We start from the raw sequence: 23,739 nt of genomic DNA, 5'->3' as shown, positions 1-23,739 counted from the left end.
AGAGGAATTAAGACACGATTTGTTTGAATCTGTCATTTCAAATTCAACAAGGTCACGATGTCGAATAACAGTATTTTCAACATGTGCACTTTGGGAAGATGCAGCAAGAGAAGCACGAATTTATTGAAGATTAATGCAACCGAGGTTTCGGGGGAAGTTTGTCCGGGTCAAATATTTTCAACTATTCATGGGGACATAGTCACTGCAGTTTTCAACGAAGAAACAAAAATACAAGCGGAGCCACACAGGTTGGGTTACGGTCTCGACATTGATGCAGCCATTGACTGGGTGACCACAGCCCATGTTTATGCCAAAATCAATGGAAAGTTGCACAAGCAAATGAAATTGTCAACATCCTGTGTCCAAAAGGAGACAATTTCAGGGGAAAAGCTGTTTCATTATGGCACCGATCCCTTTAAAGGAAAAGCAAGAGATATTACAACAGGGAAAGAAATATATGAAGCAGTGGCTTAACGGAGGCATCTTTTGCTCTAAGGAAAGAAACTGAGAGGGGGACCCCCTATAAAAGGAAAACAGGAAAGTCCCCCAACATTCATGTGAATTACATTAGGAAGATGAGATTCTTTATTCAATTGAAAACGTCCAAAAATTCTATTGTTCTGAAGTGTTAAGTGAAATGTTGGGTCGTTTGACCGCCTTAGCCAACATTGGCTCTGCGCAAGCGCAGTTGGCTAAAAAGTGCCAAAATTCAATCATCGCATCGTTGTTGTTTTCTTGCGCTGGTTACGTTCGTTTCAACAATCGCATTTGCTTACAATCAGTTACACTTTAATTATAGACAATATAACGAAAAATAACGAATTCTGTGCGAAAGAAGAAGCATCAAGCGTCAATAAAGAAACTGTAGCACAGAGGAGCTACAAGAAAGTGCAGGAGGACGAATTTAGGCCACGGCCTTGATAGGGGATGCGACGTTCGTCCGGAAAGAACGCGATGACAGTAAAAATATCTGCAGAGAAAATAAAAAGAGAAGACAGTGATTGCCTTTCGTTTTTCCGGATCGAAATGACGCGAAACTGTGCAGCCTTCAGCACGAACTTCTACCCAATCCTTTTTCGATCTGCGCGTGAAAATGTTGGGCTAAGTGTTGGATGAAATGTTTGATCGTTTGCCCAGGGCTTTACAAAGCTAATGGTTTTGACTTGACTCTGAAGTAAACATGTGTATTGAAACTTTCTTTCAAGAGCCTCATGGACCGATTGTAATGCCAGTACTCAACTGCCATTTCTATAGAACTTTCCGCTATGACCTCTGCATCAACAAACCATTTGCGAAATCCCAATCAGGCGTTCATCTTGAGTAGAATCTTCTGCATAATTATCACTTTGCGGAAACGACTCGTCAAAACTAAGATGTCTTTGTACATTAGCGAGATTTTCCCCAACAATATGAACACTTTTGGCGTAACTCATCTGCAGCTGCTAATCTGTGTGAGATTTCAAGCTGGAAAACCTTGGAAAATATAACCTTCAAAACCATATGAAAGTCAAGTAATTGGTTAATTTAACCATTTGTGTCTACTGTATGCCTTAACCCTTTATATATCCACTGTATCATCACTACCAGTTACGCCTCACACGATGTCAACATAGACGGCGGAAATTACCGATTTCCCGTACTTGTGACTTAGCATACGATGACGTCATCAACACTTTGACATGTGACAGTTTATAACTCGTTGACTTTAGAATATAAGTTTCTTAGCATTTTTTGTTCAGTTTTTTCATTCTACCGTAAATCCTCGAATTAGCTCGAATTTATTTTTGATATTTTTTGATGGGGCTTATTTGAGGAGCGGGGCTTATACGAGGGGGGGGGGGGCTTATGAAATTATTGTAGACATTAAGAAGACATTATCAAAAGACCTCATCTATTTTAGTTAATTACTACCAAAAGTATGAATTTGTTGTGGTAATTCAATAAAACGGCATAGGCAACCTCAGATGGCAAAAATCATCAAATGGGGGGGGGGGGTCCAATTCGAAAATTTACGGTAGCAGTGGGCCTATTCGAGGGAGGGCTTATTCATAATTTGTAGTTCTAGGGTGGGGGCTCATTCGAGAGGGGGGGCTTTTTTGAGGGGGGGCAATTCGAGGATTTACAGTATTTCGATTGATTTTGTTTGTTTTTGAATTGAACAATTTTAGAATTTTAAAGTATTAGCCAAATTTGTTGGGAAAAGTTCCCTGTCTGTTAGGTATAGTTGCACACATTGTCAATCATAAACGATGAGCTTGTATCGATGCAATAGATAGAACTTTACAGAAAGTTTGCGTTTCATTTCTTAAAACGGTTGTGCCAATAAATGTAATTATTAAAAAAATATGTATCAATCGGTATTCACGTTTTGACCGAATTTGCAAACAAGGTTTATGATGTAGGAAGATTCCCAGATGATCTTTCCAAATCTATTTTCATAGCAATACCAAATAAAATAGGAACAACAGAATTTGAGTTACATCGAAGAATAAGTCTGATGAATCACGTGACAAAAATAATTCGTAGTGTCGTCATGCTAAGAGCAAGAAACAAAATCAGAGCAGAAATCTCGAAAGAACAATATGGTTTTATGCTAGATAAAGGGAGTCGTAACGCCATCTACATACTGAGAATATTGGCAGAAAAAGCAATAGAGATGCAAAAGGATGCATATTTATGCTTTATAGACTATTCCAAAGCTTTTGATGGGTAAAACACAAAGAACTGATGCAAATACTGATAGAATTAGAAATAGGTGGAAAAGACTTACGTTTGATTATAAACCTCTATTGGGACCAAAAAGCAGCAATTAGAATCGCGGATGAGATAAGTAACTATGTTAATATCAAAATAGGTGTCAAGCAGGGCTGTGTATTGTCACCGGACCTGTTTTCTCTATACAGTGAGAAAATATTGAGAGAAATTAAAGATCTGAATGGAATTAAGATCAATGGCATCAATATCAACAATATTCGACACGCTGATGACACAGTGCTTATTGCAGGGTCAGAAAAAGAGCTACAGGATCTGTTGGACAAAGTTGAAATAGAGAGTGAGAAGCTAGGTTTACAGCTAAATGTAAAGAAAACATACAGAATTGTCATTTCAAAGAAGCAAACAATACCAAAATGCGATTTAAAATAAAAAAGAGGTGACATTAAACAAGTAGAAAACTTTGTCTATTTGGGTAGTAACTTAGAAGGAGTGACACAGAGATAAAGAAACGTATAGAGAATGCAAAGAAAGCATTTAAAGATCTAGCACAGGTTTTAAAAACAAGAAAGTCGGTTTAAAAACTAAGAAGAGAATTTTACGTGTGGTCTACACTTATGTATGGATGCAAAAACTAAGAAGAGAATAAAATGCTACGTGTGTATGTATGGATGCAAAAGTTGAACTATAAGCAAAGCAATGCAGGAACGTCTAGAAGCGGTGTCTCTTACAAGAATGCTTGGTATATCGTGGTTAGACCGAATTTCTAAGGAAACAGTATTAAGAAAGGCAGATACAAGAAGAGAACTTATAAAAATGGTAACTGTGAGACAAATGAGATTTTTGGGCCATGTTAACAGAAAGGAGAAAATCAATAATTTAGCAATAAAAGGAATTATCGCAGGGAAACGAGCGAGAGGTAAACAAAGGATGACATTGACAACATGTGAAGTATTGCAAGCATCAAAGGATAGAAGGACTTGGACTGACATAATCGCCAACGTCGAAAGACACGGCACAAAGACAGATAGATTTAAAGGAAGTGATAAGAATTTTGTGACGTTTTACGTTGATGATCAAATCCGTTCATTTCCAATCAAAATCAAAGTTGGCATTCTTTGATTTACCAACGGTTAACATTGTTTGTAGCCTACCCCCAACTCCTGTAAGCCTCAGCACATAACCATTTATTTGATGTTAAATGTTCGTTAATGTTGAACAGCAGGCAGCGTTGAACAGCAATAAGCAATGAGAACACCTGCTACAACTTCGAGCCGCTGAGAAATGAGCGCGATTCCTTTTGTCATTCACAACGCAAAGCAGGTGATGATTGATTCCATGAACAAGAACAGCGTTTTTCATAATCTATTGAAAATAATTTGTACTAAAGATTCTAAATTGTCAGCGTCTATGGCAAACATAACAGTTTTCATTTTAACGCAATTGCACTAGTTCATGACAATCTGGCCAAGCACAAAATGTCTGTAATGTGATCAGTAGATGTGAGTTTCTCCTATTCATTTTTTAATTAAAAGCACCACGTTTTTTCGGCGGAATTTGTTCAACAAATCTCCCTTTGTTATTCAGATCTCATTGGCAGGAAAAAATATAGTCAAAGAGTTTTATCTTCAACCGTATCTGGTCTCGGTGTCTTCTGAATTAAACCAAGCTGGCTAGTGATTAAATGATAAGTTCTATATCCTCTCGTTCCACTTGATTATCTATATTATATATTTATTCTATTTTAATTACCTTATATCTCAGCTGTGTTTATTGAATTAGCTGACCATCGTTTTACGATTCACTCCTTGATGCAAGAACATTGAATCACCCGACCGGTCAACTGGGTAAAGGAACTCGGCTAATCTGCACTTAAGTCAAAACAAAACTTTCAAGCCCGTTCAGTTTGTTAATGTCATGATTGTGATTGTGTGGTTGTGGTTCTAATTATTCTGTTTCAAACTCCCTTTTTTCAAGTACTTTATGACCACGATCGTTACTATGGTTACATAAACAAAGATAAGCGTATTATTAGCTTCCGAAATCTCTATAGTTAACGGTATGTCATTACTTACAATGTGCAGTGCAGATACGGAAGTGTGGTTAGTTGTACTGATTGAAGTTAGCAGGTACATTATGCTTCTTGTGATGCAACTAGTAACCTGTAACGAAAAAATGTATCGCTTTTCAATGTTTTTATGAATAAATTATTGCTTTCCACCAAATTGGTCTACCTTGTATGGAGAAGCAGTGCCTTCGTTTTGACTAAATACTTACGCTAAGCAGGTAACAGGCGCCACACATCAGTCAAATGGATGATGTCGTTGTGGAAGATAGCCGAATGAAATACAGTTAGGACATCACTTGGGATACTGAAAATGGCAACTATCACTGTTTGGATGAATGTCTGGGAGGCTGTTCTTCTCATAATCAATGCGATATTGGCAATCATCCTAAATTGTGTAATCGTATACTTGGTAATCCACGTTCGCTCGCTTCGCTCTTCATTCAACACAACTATAGTGAACGCGTCAGTTGCTGATATTATTGTCTCGTTGAACATATTGATTTCAACTATTGATATCATATCTGAAAATGGGAAAAGCATATCGAACATGGTTTGGTGTGATTTTACAGGATTTATTAATCTGATATCATTTGTCGCCTCAGTTATGTCTTTAGCGGCCGTCAGCATAAATCGTTACGTTCTTGTGTGTAAAAGTCAACTTTATGGAGAACTATTCACGCAGACTGGTACTGCGGTTTATATTTTTCTAGTTTGGTTTATTTCAGCCCTTTTGTCCATGCCACCTTTCTTTGGTTGGGCAAGATTTTCTTATCACAAGGGTAAGTCCGTCTGCTTCGCCGACTGGAAATCAAGCAAGTCTTACATGCTGTTCATGATTTTCATATGTTTTTGTGGGCCAATAACAGCTACTCTCGTCACGTTGTTTCTGATTGTAAGAACAAAGAGGAAAACAGAAGCTTCCCTCGCAGGCCAATACACTGGGTCTCCTCGCGACATAAGCCCTGCAACTATGTTAGCAAATAGAAGAGCCAGGAGAAATGAAAAATCAGAGAGGCAAATCACATTATCGATTGTCCTCGTAGTATTTGTGTTTTTCGTCGCATGGGGACCGTTTGTTATTGTCATGTTCTTAGATGTTTTTGGTGACAACAAAGTACCGCGGTGGCTGGACATGGGCTCTTTTTTATTTGGTTGTTTTAACAGTACTGCGAATCCAGTTGTCTATATAAGCGTAAACAGGAACTTTAGGAGGGCTGTACGCCAGAAGCTTGGCTTGACATCAAGTGTCGGACTTTCACCTTCTAGCAGAGCTCAAAATTCAGTTGTAGGTTCCAAGCCTGCATTCGTGGTCAGAACCTGAGGCTATATACCTAGCAGCAGCATTCTATTGCAACTTTGTTTTTTTCAAAATACATTTCAAAATACCTTTTGCAGTCAATTATTGAATCAAGTTTCGAAGATTCATTGGATAGCGATGATAATTCAAACTGCCCAAAGCTCGATCAAAAACCAACTTAAACAGGTATGTTTATGAAGAGAAGATTTCTATACTGGAGCCCTTCCGAGTTCTCAGGAACTGGAATAATCAGACATCAATGGCATCTATAATATTCCAGGGGCCTTTCTTATTCAATCTTTTTTTATTCAGTGCTAATACGACGGGGAATTGGAACACCAGAATTTACGATGAAGATTTTGAAATCGAGAGTTTTTTTAGAACTTTGTTAGAATTATTCAAGATTAACCAATGTAACGCATGACGAATCTTTTGCTACGTTGTTGCTTTCAAGTATACACCATATGGTATACACATCCAATTTTGCCATATTTACAAGCAAAGACCTAAAACCAGAATATTTCAGTTAAATTACGAATGCTAGCTGTTTTCTGAGCTTCATGTCTTCCACAAAGCAGTGACGCCAGAACGAACCTGGGGCAAGCTTGAGTCAAGGGTTTAGTGGCTATTGCAAACTCTTTCAGCCCAAATTTTCAAATGGGTAAACCTGTAGATTAGAACAAATATATAAAACTAAAACCAACAGGTAAAAGAGCGTCGGTAAAAGTTTTGCCAGAGCTGGGGCTAAGGGTGCAGCTAGGCAATTTGCTCCGCAAACTCCACCCTAGTTAGCGGCGTAGATAGTGTTGTCTCTGGTTAACAGCTTCAATATTAGTCTTTAGTTTCTATGAATTTGATCATACCTCTTTGCACACACGGATCCCATAAGCTTTACTTCTGTGTGATTCTACAGGACGGGTAATTCACTATTACAAATGGCGTACGAAATTTCCACGAAATCCTTGGGACTTTCAGGTAAACAGGCTTTCAAAACAATAGGATTTCCACTAATTTTATACGAGATATTCAACTGGTGCTGCCCATCGATTCTACCAATCTTTATATTACTTGCAAAATTTCACTAAGTGTCACATCTAAGCAAGTAAAAATGAAAGCTTGGAAAAAAGATTATAATTTGAAGGAATGGATTTTAAAGGCACCACCTTTGTTTTTAGTGTTACCACCACTAAAAAGATTTCCCTGTCATTATACGGAAAGTTCTCTCTCCTTAAAGACAACCTAAAAAGGACGATATGCTTTTAATGCCGAGGTTCAACCAGATAAGGGTGCGTGGGGCTTCATCGTAAATATTTTGAGGATAAAAGCTCCGAATAACCACATTTCACAAATAGTATGACATTTTGGCTTGAGGACTGGAGCAGTCTTACATTAGCTTACCTTGTATCAATATGAAATAATAGAACTGTTAATATTTTATCTATCATTGTCTCCATCATTTTATCTTGCTTGTATAAGATATTTCTTGAAAATCATAGAAGTCATGATGAATTATTGAAAAGAGCGAGCAATTCTTCATAGTACTCGAAAGAAAACGTCGAGTTTATTTTTGATTCATGATGGTGCAAAGCAGATGTTTTGAGGATCATTTTCGCATTACTTAACAGATTCATGCGAAAAACATCCACCAACAGCCTAAAAAAACACGCGATAGTGTTCTCAACGGTATTGGCCATAAAAATGCCAATTTTTTGTTGATATTTCGTGACGGCGGAGGTTTTCTTTTTCAACAATGTTCATGTTTCAAGATAAAGATAAAGTTAGTCAAGATAAAAAATTCGTTCAGGAGGAAGGCTTCTTCTTTTTTTGTCCATGATTGAAAGAAGATTGAAAGAAGTACGTTCTTTGCTGATGGCCTAAGCTATTGCTCTCAATCCTTTCCCTCTACTTTAGTTTTCTTAGTTTTTCTCTCCAAATGTGTTATTGCAGCAGACGACTTTTGGTTGCCGAGATTTCTTATAAACTATCGCACCAAATTTGCAGTTTCGGTATGATTTCACAAAAGCAGTCAACACATAGCATATTCAGCGGACTCTTACAACACCTTTCTCGGCGAAAAAACCTCTATCAGTCAAGAAAGCGTTTATCTCTTCAAACAAACACCATCTGGCTATCTCAGTAAATACAGACATTATTGAAGAACTCAACCAACTCGAGCAAAGTAGATGCTTTTCTTGTTTGCTATTTTTCACCTACAATACCTCATCTGTTTCTCACCCATTTTGGAAAACTGCATTGGCAACCAATATTCATTGTGAAGCATATGTTAAATATTGTCCAGTTGTCATTCCCCCATTTTTTCTAAGAAAACCTTAACCAGCGAAAGAAAGTGTCCTCTTTTCATAGTTTCATTTTTCATCAGTTATCCAAGAGAACCGCCTCTTTTTTTCATATTGCCACATTCTGTCACATGTCATGATTAAGAATTTCTTTATGCTAATAGTACCTAAAGAGCAAATATTCCATATGAGTGCAACCAAGGACTGAATGACAGGGGATAACCGACTAACCAAAGTCATTGTCAATGACTCCTGAACCAAAATAAGAAACTGAAAATTTTGAGTTTCGAGCCCTCAAGATTTAGCGAGGTCCCTTTCTCAAATCCGTTGTTCAAGCAGGTTGAAAATTGCGTATAGGGAAGAGCGTAAGTATTTTTGAAAATGATGCAGATGTTCTTGAAGTGTTGCGATTGACCAGCCAGGTTTGTTAAAAGCTGTCAAAAAATGCTAAACGTAGCTGATTAATACTGATAAGTGGAAACAGTGAAGAAAACAAGAAATCGCTTCAACATTTTTATCTATAAAAAAAGACGCAGAATAATTTGAGGAAATTTGAACCGGTTCACTGTGCTGCAAGTTTTTGAAAATCAGTTAAATTAATTCCGGGAAATACAAAGTCGTTAACTTCAAAGTGCAATCAGTTAGCAAGGAAATACCTAAATCAGGTAAGAGTATGTACATCGCCAAACAGTAGAAAAAGTATGTACTTCCTGAGGGAATGCTGCCTAGCTCAACATTTGGAACTGCAGTTTGGGGAGCAGACGCCTTTTTAGAGCTTCCAGAAAAGCACGCTAAAGAGTAGCAAAAGAATCCACCGGATACCAAACACTGACCTCCTTCTGCCATGGGTGAAGTAATTGCACTCCAGCAGTACAACTTCACCCAGATAGTCTTACATCGCTTTAGGAAGAAGCAATACCAACATGAAGTCTGTTTACCTGAGACCAATGCACACGCGCAGCTTAGTTGCTATGCAATTCTAAAAGATGAAATAGAATGCTTATTCGAGTATTGCTACATTAAGGACAGACTGGAAACTTTGTCGCGCGTCCGCGATACATTGCCCGCGCATTCAAGTTTTCCATCCGCGCACTTTTGCATTTTTGCCGCGCAAAGTCCCTATTTGAATACATTTCACATTAATAACAATACAAATTTCTTAAAAATGCGTGATTTCAGGCGCGCAGTCGTGCAGCCAGGCGCGTGAACTTGCCCGCGCAAGAAACAAAGTTTCCCGTCTGGCGAGGACAGACTCCATTATCATGTTATCGGTGCCAAAAAACCTAAGGGTAACAAAATGCGAATCCTGTCAAGTGTCACAAATTGTAAACTAAGCTAAACCCAGCTTTTAGCTATCTTTTTGTAGATTTTCTGTGCCTATTAAAAAGCTAATTCTTTTAGGCATTCATTTAACAAGGTGCTTTAATAAGACAAATGAGCAGAAACCGTTCTCAACTTCTTCTTTCAAAGCAAATTGAAAGAATTCACCGAATTCACAGGGAATTGTAAAACGTTTTACTTTGGTTTCAGGATTGCAAAGTTGGTTTCAGGCCGGCTCAGAGTTTCCAAAACAAAGAATTTTTCATAATTTAATATTCTCTGCCATCCACAGGACAGCTATGAAAATTGCGAAGGCAAACATTTCTACGTATTCAAATAAATCGATTGCGAATATAACCTAAATATTGTTTTTGCTCCCTGTGTGCTATTGATCTAGCTGATCAAAGCAGCTTTATTGTACTGAATTGTGTAGTGTAGTACTCTAAAGTGGGTATGTCATGCGTCACCTAAAAATTCCGTTCTTTTTACTAAAATGTAAACGGGGTCAAATTTGGTTCCGTTCGTTTTTGTTTCAGTGTAAACGCGATGAAAAAGTGGTAGCGTGCCCAAACAAGAACGGAACCAAGAGTCCCGTTCGTTATCTCGCATCTATTGATAATTTTAGTCAATTATACCGGAAAGTTCGTTACATCTGGAGCTCATTATTACGGGATTCCACTGTATTGCATTGAGCTTCTGTTGGAAAAGTTGCTAGATTCGAATTTGCTGTAGCATTTGAAACTCTTGAAAAAACTCTGTCAAAGCTTCTGCTTTTTGGACAAAAGCTCATCGTGGTGCCCAAGCGTAAATTTATTCTGAAAGTATTGGAGTTTTTGCACCAACTTCTTAAACGTTCTTCCCTAGTGCCTATTACCACTATAGTATAAAGTGTTGTTACATGGACTTAGTCAGAGAGAGACAAACGATGCGGACATGCCCCATCTTTTTTAACTACAAAACCAAGTATTAGAGCCTCCTCCCTCTCTCCATAGATTTAAAGATAAACATTTAAAGTAAAGTTTTTGTCAAAAACAAACATACCGTGTTGACGCCAAAAACAGAATAAATATTAATTGAAATAGCTGGTATCTATATGTCCTAAATCATAATCGGACGTTCAAAAGTTTCCACGTGCAGGTTAAAAAATGAATGCCATAATGCAAAAACAAATCCAAATTCAGATTCATCTCATTTCAAACAACAAGAGATACAAGTTAATGTTTGAATACATATATTCGAAGAGATTCCATTGCAAATTCTTAACAAATGACAATAATTGCTAATGCAAAAACAGTAATACAATAACTTCATATCCCTATAACCAAAAAATAAATGTTGATTATGGTGTTCACCCAAGATACCAACTTGCATCTGATGTACCTAGCACAGAAGGGTTCAAAGTTTCCACTCAAAGTTCTATGTTTTTATGCGGTCATCAGCGAATGTTAGTTGATCACCTACTGGTATCAGTGTGACAGGACACTTCATTTGACCTTATTTCTATTACTATCATGTCTCCGCCAAAAAACCAAAAACATTTCGGAGCTGTAGATTTGAATAAGATTTGCAAAACAAGAGACGAAATCTTATAATCTATTCAAAGATTAGTGTCATAAATCATACAAATTGAAGGTTGTTCGTCTCCTCAATGAAGCAATTTTCAAGTATCATATCTTATTGAAAGAGATTGCCAATCTGATTCAGAACAACGAAAGAAGTCTTTATTATGAGCTTTAAAATCTTTCTTCTCAAAATGTCATAATTAGATAAAAATAGTCAACCATGATTCATTTCCGAAAATATCTGAAGTTATCCGACAAAATAGCAGTTCAGTTTTTCAGGAGGAGGGGGGGGGGGGTTTTCTCGCCCCCTCTGACCTCCCTCTATCTGTGCAACTGATTGTATCATTCTTAAACTTGAAATTGGAAAGAAAAGTGTTAGCCTCATTTTTTGGAAGGGTAGTTGTTTGGTTTTCTTAAATGGCTCAAAGCATCTGAGCCTGCAAGCATCAAGGCTTTGAGCTTTCTCACTTGGTCCGTATTCTTTAAACATATATAATTTTCTCTGCTTCAAGGAAACATCTATTCAGTTTTCGCACCACGTTGCTCTGATATAGCTTGCCATATCAATCAATGGAGCCAAATCATACTCTTGTTGATATTCCAAAATGACCATTTGAGTAAGGCGCGTTGTGTCAGATAGCAAGCATTAATTCGTATACCAATTAATGCTATTGATGCGAAGCCAATATTTTACAGCAGGGCCTCCGACGAAGGATGAGTTTTTTCAAAATCTTTTGTTATGGGTGTTCAATTTTCCCTTGGCCGCCCCCCCCCCCACTTTTCAACCTTTGTCGGAGCCCGTGTACAGGCAATCAATTTGTCGTTGGCATGCACAATATACGTTTTATTTAAGTTTCAACTGTTTTTGCTGAAGTTTGTGTACAAACACTGTGTTTGAGATTTCGTGATTGTTAAATGGTTTTATGTTTTTTATAAATGGACTTCACATGATATTTCAAATAAGACAAAGACTTTCTTTATCAAAGAAATGGCGCTTCTTTCACTGGTTTCAAATCTCGTACTGGTATCTACAAATTATGACAGCATCTCTTTAAAATTTAATTATTTTGTGCTGGAAGAATACATATTATGCTATTTGTGCAGCTTTTTAAACATGTTTACGTAATCGTGCCATAATCAATATTGTGCCACAGCCAACCACGCTCTTGCCTAGAGTTTTAACGAAATAAATCCTTTTGCCTTTTTAGAAAACTCTAGAGCTTGTTCAGTCAGAAGAAGTGTGAACTTAAAGCTAACCAGCTAATTGTTAGTTGGAAAAACAAACATTTTAGTTATTTGTCTCCTTGAAAAGTTTCCTCATAATTTGCTGTTCACCTTCAATGGACAGGCGTTTTAAAACGATTAAGTAGTCTCAAATGCCTTGTTGTTTGGGAAACGAAAAACAATAGTGGCAGGATCATTTTATACTACCTTGGGTCATTGCAAAACCGAACCCTCACAAGACACCAATGGTTAAAGCTGAGAGACTATACTGGCTAGTGCTGAACAACGCATCAATCAAATCGCTCAAAGCCTGGGGCCGGGTTTCAAGAGGTTTCAGACCCTTTACATCTTAAATTCTACAACATATATTTCCACAAAATACTAGAGAAAAATACAACAATTTAAAATCACAAACAATCATTATGTTAAGTTTGGCAGTCATTATGTTGAAAATGATGATTGGTGATGAGATCAAGAAAAAAACTTTTAAATAAAATTTTCTACTTGTTCTGAGATTCTTTGCCAAAGTAATAATCAAAATGAAATTGATAGGAAAGCCACAGTAGAAAAAAGTGCCTTATCACCAAAAGTGCCTTATCATATTTGCCCACGTAAAAATTGAAACTTCTGAGTTATTGTCTCCTGTTTGCATTCTGACATTCTTTGCTTCATCTTGATTTCAAAGTTGCACTTAAACAGATGCAGCATTGCTAAAGACAGCATGTACTTCTTGTATCATATCGTCCTGTCCTGTCCTGTCCTGTCCTGTCCTGTCCTGTCCTGTCCTGTCCTGTCCTGTCCTGTCCTGTCCTGTCCTGTCCTGTCCTGTCCTGTCCTGTCCTGTCCTGTCCTGTCCTGTCCTGTCCTGTCCTGTCCTGTCCTGTCCTGTCCTGTCCTGTCCTGTCCTGTCCTGTCCTGTCCTGTCCTGTCCTGTCCTGTCCTGTCCTGTCCTGTCCTGTCCTGTCCTGTCCTGTCCTGTCCTGTCCTGTCCTGTCCTGTCCTGTCCTGTCCTGTCCTGTCCTGTCCTGTCCTGTCCTGTCCTGTCTTGTCGTATCATGTGACGTATCATGTGACGTATCATGTGACGTATCATGTGACGTATCATGTGACGTATCATGTGACGTATCATGTGACGTATCATGTGACGTATCATGTGACGTATCATGTGACGTATCATGTGACGTATCATGTGACGTATCATGTGACGTATCATGTGACGTATCATGTGACGTATCATGTGACGTATCATGTGACGTATCATGTGACGTATCATGTGACGTATCATGTGACGTATCATGTGACGTATCATGTGACGTATCATGACCTTCTGTGACCTGATCCGGTCTTAAGTTAACTAATATGATGGAAATGAAATTATGGCCTGTTTACATGTAATGAGAGTTGTAAAGATTGAATTATTTTTCTCCATGCTTTGGCTGCTGCATTTCGGAAGTTTTTGTTCATTGTAAGATGAATAACAGGGTTTGTTGTGCTGTTGATGCTACCAAGAATTATCCCCAATGATTTGAGCCAATCTGGAATATGATAAATCAATGATGTTTCCAAAATAATAATAACGACAAATGGCCCCCATGCCAAAAAGAAAGTCAGTGCAACGGCAAAAATTGACATTGTTATTTTTCTTTCAATTTGATCATCTCTCTTTTTTCTTTTTTCATGAATTGTCCTCCCTAAACCTTGTTTCCTTACTGCCTGTGAGCTTTCTTGCAGATTTGCAGCAACAGCTCTGTGTCTTTTGAGAATCAACAAAGTTGAAGAAGTGATGATAATTATAGGACCAAGGAAGCAGATCAGGACCATGAAAACTGTATAAGAAACATCTGATTTCCAATCAACAAAACATATCAGCATTCCATCCTGTACAGAAAATTTACTCCAGCCAAAAAGCGGTGGTACTGAAATCATCAGTGTAAAGATCCATGCAGCCATGATGTAAAGTTTTGTTCCGAATCCAGACAGGTATTTCAAGTACATATCATTCTTGCATATCATTACAGCTCTATAGAAACTATTTGCAGCCAAGCCGATAACAGATCCTCCAAAACCAACCAAACTTAACAAACCATTTATATCGCAAGCTGTTGGTCGTTTCAATACATTTTCGTCGACCATACTGGCGATGGAGAGGGCTGATATTTGCAGTGAAACGACAATATCTGCAGAGCAAACACTGAGAATTGTGTAGTTGAAATCAGTTCGGAGATTTTGATAACCGTATACAAGAGCAAAGAGAAAGCTATTCAGCGTGATCGCTGCAACTGAGTTAATGATAATTGCTAGAAACTGCAACATGATTGTTGTCGCCATTCCAGTGTAATATCGTGGTCAGTTTGTATCTTGTTTGTCGAAATGAACTTTGAAGGACAAAAAATGGTAGGCTAGATGGAGGTTCGTGCTAGAACCAACTAGAAGCTGCAACTCATTTCATGAATTTACCAATTTCCAATACAGGTAGATGATATGCCTGATCCTGCGTTGTAGCCCAGCTTAAAAAACTATTCTACAGGTGCTCTCGCTTTTTTATACGAACGCTTTTAACTTGGTTTCGTTAAGAGTGTTGCAATAATCGCTGCGATAAACCAGCAGAGAATGTATATGGCCAACATATGCACCTGATTTTTTCTTATTTGTATTGGAATCAGGGGATTTAGACAAGAATGACCGATTTTTCTCATGCGGTCTGGAGCGACACAGTCATGAAACCACGTGGTTGTTACGTCAAATGTACTGTTGCCAGACACAATTCATGAAGTTAGTAGTTACAGTCCAAAAAATTTTTGTTTGAAATATTATTTTTCTATTGGTTGCCTTTTCTGCGTGTGACTAGAAACAGGAATGTGGATGGCTCGCGAGCGGGTTCTCAGATCCAATTTTTAGACTTGTTTGGCTTATGAACTAAAATAAATTAGACATCCCTGTTCTTGTGCAAAAAGAAGCACAGGACAGCTCACTAAAATACTCATTGTTTTACAGTATTCAATTATTCGAAGCTATATTTTGAATTATAATGCATATTGTTATTTGACAAGGACCAACGCATCTGTGTAAATTTTGCATTTACTATGAATGCATTCCGTATTAACAAATATTCTTCTAGTTAACGTTGATCTCAAATAGTTTTCTGTACCCAGTTGTTGATAGATACATTGTCAGCCAGGCTGCTAAGCAATTAATCAAGAGCTTTCAGTGCACAATGTTTTGTAGATGGGTTGTATACCAAGATGCTTGATTTTTTCGTTTCATAAATGATTGATTACGCAGCATTGCTTAGCAACAACCCCTCTCAGCTCAACCTACACAAAATAGAAACTAATCTGCTCAGAAACAGTTTGGAAACAACCACTTGCTTCTCAAACTTGTAAATCCTTGTTTATACAAGTGCGTGTTTTCACAGTTTAACGACTGGCTGGCAAGGAAACTAAGATTAAATCTTTACATCGCGATCTTTAGCTTTGTTTGGACATGATGATTGAAAGTCTTCAACTGTTGATACGGCTAAGCGTTTTCGCAAATGCGAGTCCGCACAACCACCGCAACTGTTTGATGGATTTTAGTAGTACGTCGATCGAATGAAAACTCGACCGTATTCAGTTATTGTGTATCGATACGAGGCAATTTGCTATATTTCTGTGAAGATGTGGATGACCCTAGATAAAGAGCTGCCTTATATTTAGATGAGGGATTTCATCATTAACTTGACCGTCAGTTGTCACCCAGGATGAAATATTACGCCAAAAATACTTGAAGGCTCGTAATTCTTTAGAATCAGATTTTCTACAAAATTCAACACCTTGAATACTGTATTTTCATCTGGTTTGCTACCTAAACTCTACAAACTGAGTTCACATAATATTTAGGACAAATCAATTGTTCGAAAACTCCCCAAGCTTCCGGCTTGATTCGTTCATTCATTCATTCATTCATTCATTCATTCATTCATTCATTCATTCATTCATTCATTCATTCATTCATTCATTCATTCATTCATTCATTCATTCATTCATTCATTCATTCATTCATTCATTCATTCATTCATTCATTCATTCATCCATTCATTCATTCATTCATTCATTCATTCATTCATTCATTCATTCATTCATTCATTCATTCATTCATTCATCCATTCATTCATTCATTCATTCATTCATTCATTCATTCATTCATTCATTCATTCATTCATTCATTCATTCATTCATTCATTCATTCATTCATTCATTCATTCATTCATTCATTCATTCATTCATTCAATCATTCATTCATTCATTCACTCATTCATTCATTCATTCATTCATTCATTCATTTATTCATTCATTCATTCATTCATTCATTCATTCATTCATTCATTCATTCATTCATTCATTCATTCATTCATCTATTTATTCATTCATTCATTCATTGATTTATTCATTTATCCATTTATTCATTCATTCATTCATTCATTCATTCATTCATTCATTCATTCATTCATTCATTCATTCATTCATTCATTCATTCATTCATTTATCCATTTATTCATTCATTCATTCATTCATTCATTCATTCATTCATTCATTCATTCATTCATTCATCCATTTATTCATTCATTCATTCATTCATTCATTCATTCATTCATTCATTCATTCATTCATTCATTCATTCATTCATTCATTCATTCATTCATTCATTCAATCATTCATTCATTCATTCACTCATTCATTCATTCATTCATTCATTCATTCATTTATTCATTCATTCATTCATTCATTCATTCATTCATTCATTCATTCATTCATTCATTCATTCATTCATTCATTTCAGGTGGCAAATATGTGTACCGCAGGTTGCCTGAGTTGGGTGTCAAAATCTAAGATGACAAGCATGAGAAAAATTTGCACTTCCAAATGGGGTAGAATGATAATGATAGCAATGGTGTTGACAATAATTTTTTGAAACTTTATTCATATTCATTTCATGTAATGATACAACTGCAGGCTTCACAATAGTATGGTAATTTTCAATTGGCAAACCTGGTACAGAGGGTAATGCAAGCATAAAAACTACAGTCTCAAAACCTTTTGATGGAGGGAAGACATGGTTAAGAGGAGAGTTCAGGAGAATCTAAAGACTCATTTCTTTTTACAGAAGATATAGCACAATGATTGAATGGCCATGTTTTGATTTTTTAAATGATGTAATTTTGGCGTCTTGTTGCAAGGCTGAGATTGTCGAATATTGCATTGAATGAGTTGCATGATTTACAAAATTTGCCAGGACAGCTGATGGAGAATTTCACAAATCTAATGGCAGAGTACTGAAAGATGAGAAACTTGTGGAAAACACTTTGAGCCTTTCTTCGCAGCGTTTGAATTTAGATTCGTTGAGAGTCCCACTGTCAGTTCAACTATGTATAAACAGTTATTGGTGGTAGTGAGAAGCAGATTAGGGCGATATCCGTCTCCAGCTATGAAAGAAAGGGAAACGAGACCAGATAAATCAACAAGTGATCAAGAACAGTCAATGGCTGGAACCAGGGACGCCGGAGAGGGGTCGTGAAAGGGCAACCACCCCTCTTTCTCTTTTATAGAAATTGCTAGAGGGTCATAGTGCCCTTTTCATAAAAGTGTCTTCCAAACTAAAATGATATGAAATATTGCATGCGATAACATAATACCTTTTTATATTTTCATTTTACAATAGTGTAAACAATAGTGCGAAGCTATCGTATATTTAAAATTCTGTAATGTAATTGTCGTTATTACCAACACTTAGCGACTAAAATTTAGATGGATTGGCTGTCATATGACTTGAAGAAAACCTGCCAATGCATTTATTGGTGTTAAGTTGCACTAATCTATGGAGTTCATCAGAATTCCTAGCAGAAGTTGAAATTGTGTTATCATCTGCAAGTTGCACAAGGAGTCCTCCTGGATAAAGAAAAATATATCATTTATATAAAGGTTGAAGAGCAATGGTGCAAGAATTGAGCCCTGTGGCACATTTGCTTAAGTGTTTTCTATCGGCCTTTTGTAATTATTAAAGAGTTTTTGTTTAAATGTATTTCTATATTTTCTTTTCAAATATAAAGCTACTGTCTTGGCAAAATTTGGTGATTTCATAAAAAATGTTTTTGTCGCAAAATATCTTGTCACCATTTCAAAAGCCAGCATAAAAGCCTTGACTGAATCAACAGTTTAAAACTTGCAATCATTACATCCTCTAATAAAGCCAAGAAACTAACAATTTATCTTAGCTCTCTTGCCATCAAGTTGGATAATTATAAAAGCACTCACCGATACAAACATGACTTTATATGCTTCGAGACAAATTTGTTATTCCCAAAGCTAACACTTTTACACCTCTCTTCTAGGACCGTTCTGAAAGGATGATGAGACGAATCAGTGTCCATAAAGAGAACATATTTTCTAAATCAAACATAAAGTCAAACTTAACTTAGGGAGAAAAATTGTGAGTTCCGTTTATCTTTTTATTCAAATGGTTATCTAGTCTTTTATCTATTCCATCAAGTCCTTTTAAGGTTGTTTAGAGCCTCATAGAGGTATTTTTAACTGTTTGTGAGACATAGTCGCTAGTTATTCTATACCGGATTCCCATCGGAGCGGAGTGATTTTCATATCGGGTACGGTTTCGGGTTACACTGCACCCCACCAATCCGGTATACAACGCTCTGATAAGCAGAATAAAAATGAATGCCTTAAAAGGAAATGGTCAAATCATGCATTTATAATCGAGCTCTAAACCAGGATAACACCTTGGTACCTAATTTATAGTGTCATCTAACAATGACTGAAATCCTAATTTTATGGCATAAAACTTTTCAAATCGAAGATAAGATTTTCAGAGTCTATGGACGTAGGCTTTTCTAATACGTAGCGACAATAAATTTGTTTACATTAAGCCTTTACCTTGAAACTCCTAGTTTGCGAATCTCCTTAAAAGTTCATCTTTTTTCTTTTTCCAATCCCTTCTTACCAGAATACGAGAAAACTTTTTTTCAATCGATCATGGCAACTTTTCCCAATTTCTTGGCTTCGGTTTTGGTAAAAAAATTGCGACCCTGGTTGCTTCATCTAATGCTCTTAAAATCTAGCTCCTACTCTGCACAGCCCTTGAATCCTCATTCATTATAAAATCTCAGCTTTCTAAAATATTGTAAGACAAAACCTTTTCAATCAAAAAATTGTGATTTTAGAAAAAGGTTTTTGTAAACAATTGCAGCAGATAAATTTTTCATGGTTTTCATTTATAATTGAGATCCTAACAAAGACTCATATTTATGAAAGATTCATATGTAAAAATTATTTCAATCTGAAAATATAATTTTTCGAAAGATTATTACTTAGCATTTTCAACTAAATGACGACCTTCATTTTTTCGTAACTAACGATCAACTCCTTAATCTTCTTAAAACCTGAAAACCATATCAATGGTAACTTCTAACATTTCTGTAAAGTTTATAACAAAAAAATATTCAGCCAAAAAGTATGATTTTTCCAAGGCTGTAGCATTGCCAGTTTTGTCGAGAAAGGAAACCCTCAATATTTTAAAATTCAACACAACAATCGTTTTTTAAACTACTAATATCCTGAAAACCATATTAATATTAGATTCTGACACTTTAAAAAGGTTTACATCAAAGAAAATTTCTATCAAAAAGTAAGATTTTTCCAAGGTTATAGCCTTGGCATTTTTTCGAAAAAGACGACCCTCATTTTTCTTCAAAATTCAACTTTACAATCGTCTTTTAATCTGCTTTTAGCCTGAAGAACATATTAATATTAGTTTCTGACACTTTAAAAACGTTTACATCAAAGAAAAATTTCTATCAAAAAATTAAGATTTTTTCAAGGTTATAGCCTTGGCATTTTTCTCGAAAAAGACGACCCTCATTTTTCTTCAAAATTCAACTTTACAATCATCATTTAATCTGCTTTTAGCCTGAAGAACATATTAATATTAGTTTCTGACACTTTAAAAACGTTTACATCAAAGAAAAATTTCTATCAAAAAGTAAACTTTTTCCAAGGTTATAGCCTTGGCATTTTTCTCGAAAAAGACGACCCTCATTTTTCTTCAAAATTCAACTTTTCAAACGTCTTTTAATCTGCTTTTTGCCTGAAGACCATATTAATATTAGTTTCTGACACTTTAAAAACGTTTACATCAAAGAAAAATTTCTATCAAAAAGTAAACTTTTTCCAAGGTTATAGCCTTGGCATTTTTCTCGAAAAAGACGACCCTCATTTTCCTTCAAAATTCAACTTTTCAAACGTCTTTTAATCTGCTTTTTGCCTGAAGACCATATTAATATTAGTTTCTGACACTTTAAAAACGTTTACATCAAAGAAAAATTTCTATCAAAAAAGTAAACTTTTTCCAAGGTTATAGCCTTGGCATTTTTCTCGAAAAAGACGACCCTCATTTTTCTTCAAAATTCAACTTTACAATCGTCATTTAATCTGCTTTTAGCCTGAAGAACATATTAATATTAGTTTCTGACACTTTAAAAACGTTTACATCAAAGAAAAATTTCTATCAAAAAATTAAGATTTTTCCAAGGTTATAGCCTTGGCATTTTTCTCGAAAAAAACGACCCTCATTTTCCTTCAAAATTCAACTTTTCAAACGTCTTTTAATCTGCTTTTTGCCTGAAGACCATATTAATATTAGTTTCTGACACTTTAAAAACGTTTACATCAAAGAAAAATTTCTATCAAAAAGTAAACTTTTTCCAAGGTTATAGCCTTGGCATTTTTCTCGAAAAAGACGACCCTCATTTTTCTTCAAAATTCAACTTTACAATCGTCTTTTAATCTGCTTTTAGCCTGAAGACCATATTAATATTAGTTTCTGACACTTTAAAAACGTTTACATCAAAGAAAAATTTCTATCAAAAAGTAAACTTTTTCCAAGGTTATAGCCTTGGCATTTTTCTCGAAAAAGACGACCCTCATTTTTCTTCAAAATTCAACTTTACAATCGTCTTTTAATCTGCTTTTAGCCTGAAGACCATATTAATATTAGTTTCTGACACTTTAAAAACGTTTTCATCAAAGAAAAATTTCTATCAAAAAATTAAGATTTTTCCAAGGTTATAGCCTTGGCATTTTTCTCGAAAAAACGACCCTCATTTTTCTTCAAAATTCAACTTTACAATCGTCTTTTAATCTGCTTTTAGCCTGAAAACCATATTAATATCAGTTTCTGACACTTTAAAAGCGTTTACATCAAAGAAAAATTTCTATCAAAAAGTAAACTTTTTCCAAGGTTATGGCCTTGGCATTTTTCTCGAGAAAGACGACCCTCATTTTTCTTCGAAATTCAACTTTATAAACGTCTTTTAATCTGCTTTTTGCCTGAAGACCATATTAATATTAGTTTCTGACACTTTAAAAACGTTTACATCAAAGAAAAATTTCTATCAAAAAGTAAACTTTTTCCAAGGTTATAGCCTTGGCATTTTTCTCGAGAAAGACGACCCTCATTTTTCTTCAAAATTCAACTTTACAAACGTCTTTTAATCTGCTTTTTGCCTGAATACCATATTAATATTAGTTTCTGACACTTTAAAAACGTTTACATCAAAGAAAAATTTCTATCAAAAAGTAAACTTTTTCCAAGGTTATAGCCTTGGCATTTTTCTCGAGAAAGACGACCCTCATTTTTCTTCAAAATTCAACTTAACAATCGTCTTTTAATCTGCCTCTAGCCTGAAGACCATATTAATATTAGTTTCTGACACTTTAAAAACGTTTACATCAAAGAAAAATTTCTATCAAAAAGTAAACTTTTTCCAAGGTTATAGCCTTGGCATTTTTCTCGAAAAAGACGACCCTCATTTTTCTTCAAAATTCAACTTTACAATCGTCTTTTAATCTGCTTTTAGCCTGAAGACCATATTATTATTAGTTTCTGACACTTTAAAAACGTTTTCATCAAAGAAAAATTTCTGTCAAAAAGTAAGATTTTTCCAAGGCTATAGCCTTGGCATTTTTCTCGAAAAAGACGACCCTCATTCTTCTTCAAAATTCATTTTTATAATCGTCTTTTAATCTGCTTTTAGCCTGAAGACCATATTAATATTAGTTTCTGACACTTTAAAAACGTTTTCATCAAAGAAAAATTTCTGTCAAAAAGTAAGATTTTTCCAAGGTTATAGCCTTGGCATTTTTCTCGAAAAAGACGACCCTCATTTTTCTTCAAAATTCAACTTTACAACCGTCTTTTAATCTGCTTTTAGCCTGAAGACCATATTATTATTAGTTTCTGACACTTTAAAAACGTTTTCATCAAAGAAAAATTTCTGTCAAAAAGTAAGATTTTTCCAAGGTTATAGCCTTGGCATTTTTCTCGAAAAAGACGACCCTCATTTTTCTTCAAAATTCAACTTTACAACCGTCTTTTAATCTGCTTTTAGCCTGAAGACCATATTATTATTAGTTTCTGACACTTTAAAAACGTTTTCATCAAAGAAAAATTTCTGTCAAAAAGTAAGATTTTTTCAAGGCTATAGCCTTGGCATTTTTCTCGAAAAAGACGACCCTCATTCTTCTTCAAAATTCATTTTTATAATCGTCTTTTAATCTGCTTTTAGCCTGAAGACCATATTAATATTAGTTTCTGACACTTTAAAAACGTTTACATCAAAGAAAAATTTCTATCAAAAAGTAAACTTTTTCCAAGGTTATAGCCTTGGCATTTTTCTCGAGAAAGACGACCCTCATTTTTCTTCAAAATTCAACTTTACAAACGTCTTTTAATCTGCTTTTTGCCTGAATACCATATTAATATTAGTTTCTGACACTTTAAAAACGTTTACATCAAAGAAAAATTTCTATCAAAAAGTAAGATTTTTCCAAGGTTATAGCCTTGGCATTTTTCTCGAAAAAGACGACCCTCATTTTTCTTCAAAATTCAACTTTACAATCGTCTTTTAATCTGCTTTTAGCCTGAAGACCATATTATTATTAGTTTCTGACACTTTAAAAACGTTTTCATCAAAGAAAAAATTCTGTCAAAAAGTAAGATTTTTCCAAGGCTATAGCCTTGGCATTTTTCTCGAAAGAGACGACCCTCATTCTTCTTCAAAATTCATTTTTATAATCGTCTTTTAATCTGCTTTTAGCCTGAAGACCATATTAATATTAGTTTCTGACACTTTAAAAACGTTTTCATCAAAGAAAAATTTCTGTCAAAAAGTAACATTTTTCCAAGGTTATAGCCTTGGCCTTTTTCTCGAAA

The 23,739-nt window shown here is 35.6% G+C and overlaps 2 protein-coding genes across 2 annotated transcripts; one reads left to right on the top strand and one right to left on the bottom strand.

Annotated features, from left to right (window-relative positions):
* Nucleotides 1-3,722: 3,722 nt before the first annotated feature.
* On the top strand, nucleotides 3,723-6,615 carry LOC135682897 (rhodopsin, GQ-coupled-like). Its single transcript, XM_065197982.2, has one exon. The coding sequence runs from the start codon at nucleotides 5,091-5,093 to the stop codon at nucleotides 6,099-6,101; it is 1,011 nt and encodes a 336-aa protein (XP_065054054.2). The 5' UTR covers nucleotides 3,723-5,090; the 3' UTR covers nucleotides 6,102-6,615.
* A 7,169-nt stretch (nucleotides 6,616-13,784) lies between these two features.
* Nucleotides 13,785-16,780, bottom strand: LOC135682891 (blue-sensitive opsin-like). Its single transcript, XM_089113150.1, has one exon. The coding sequence runs from the start codon at nucleotides 14,806-14,808 to the stop codon at nucleotides 13,855-13,857; it is 954 nt and encodes a 317-aa protein (XP_088969276.1). The 5' UTR covers nucleotides 14,809-16,780; the 3' UTR covers nucleotides 13,785-13,854.
* Nucleotides 16,781-23,739: the final 6,959 nt, after the last annotated feature.

This window comes from Rhopilema esculentum, chromosome 16 (genome assembly GCF_057945365.1).
Source record: "Rhopilema esculentum isolate cy_ngs chromosome 16, ASM5794536v1, whole genome shotgun sequence".
Taxonomy (NCBI): Eukaryota; Metazoa; Cnidaria; class Scyphozoa; order Rhizostomeae; family Rhizostomatidae; genus Rhopilema; species Rhopilema esculentum.
This window is presented reverse-complemented; position numbering and strand designations above follow the sequence as displayed.

Coding starts and splice junctions, on each gene's coding strand:
- LOC135682897 (XM_065197982.2), top strand. CDS start 5,091: ATGGCAACTATCACTGTTTGGATGAATGTCTGGGAGGCTGTTCTTCTC.
- LOC135682891 (XM_089113150.1), bottom strand. CDS start 14,808: ATGGCGACAACAATCATGTTGCAGTTTCTAGCAATTATCATTAACTCA.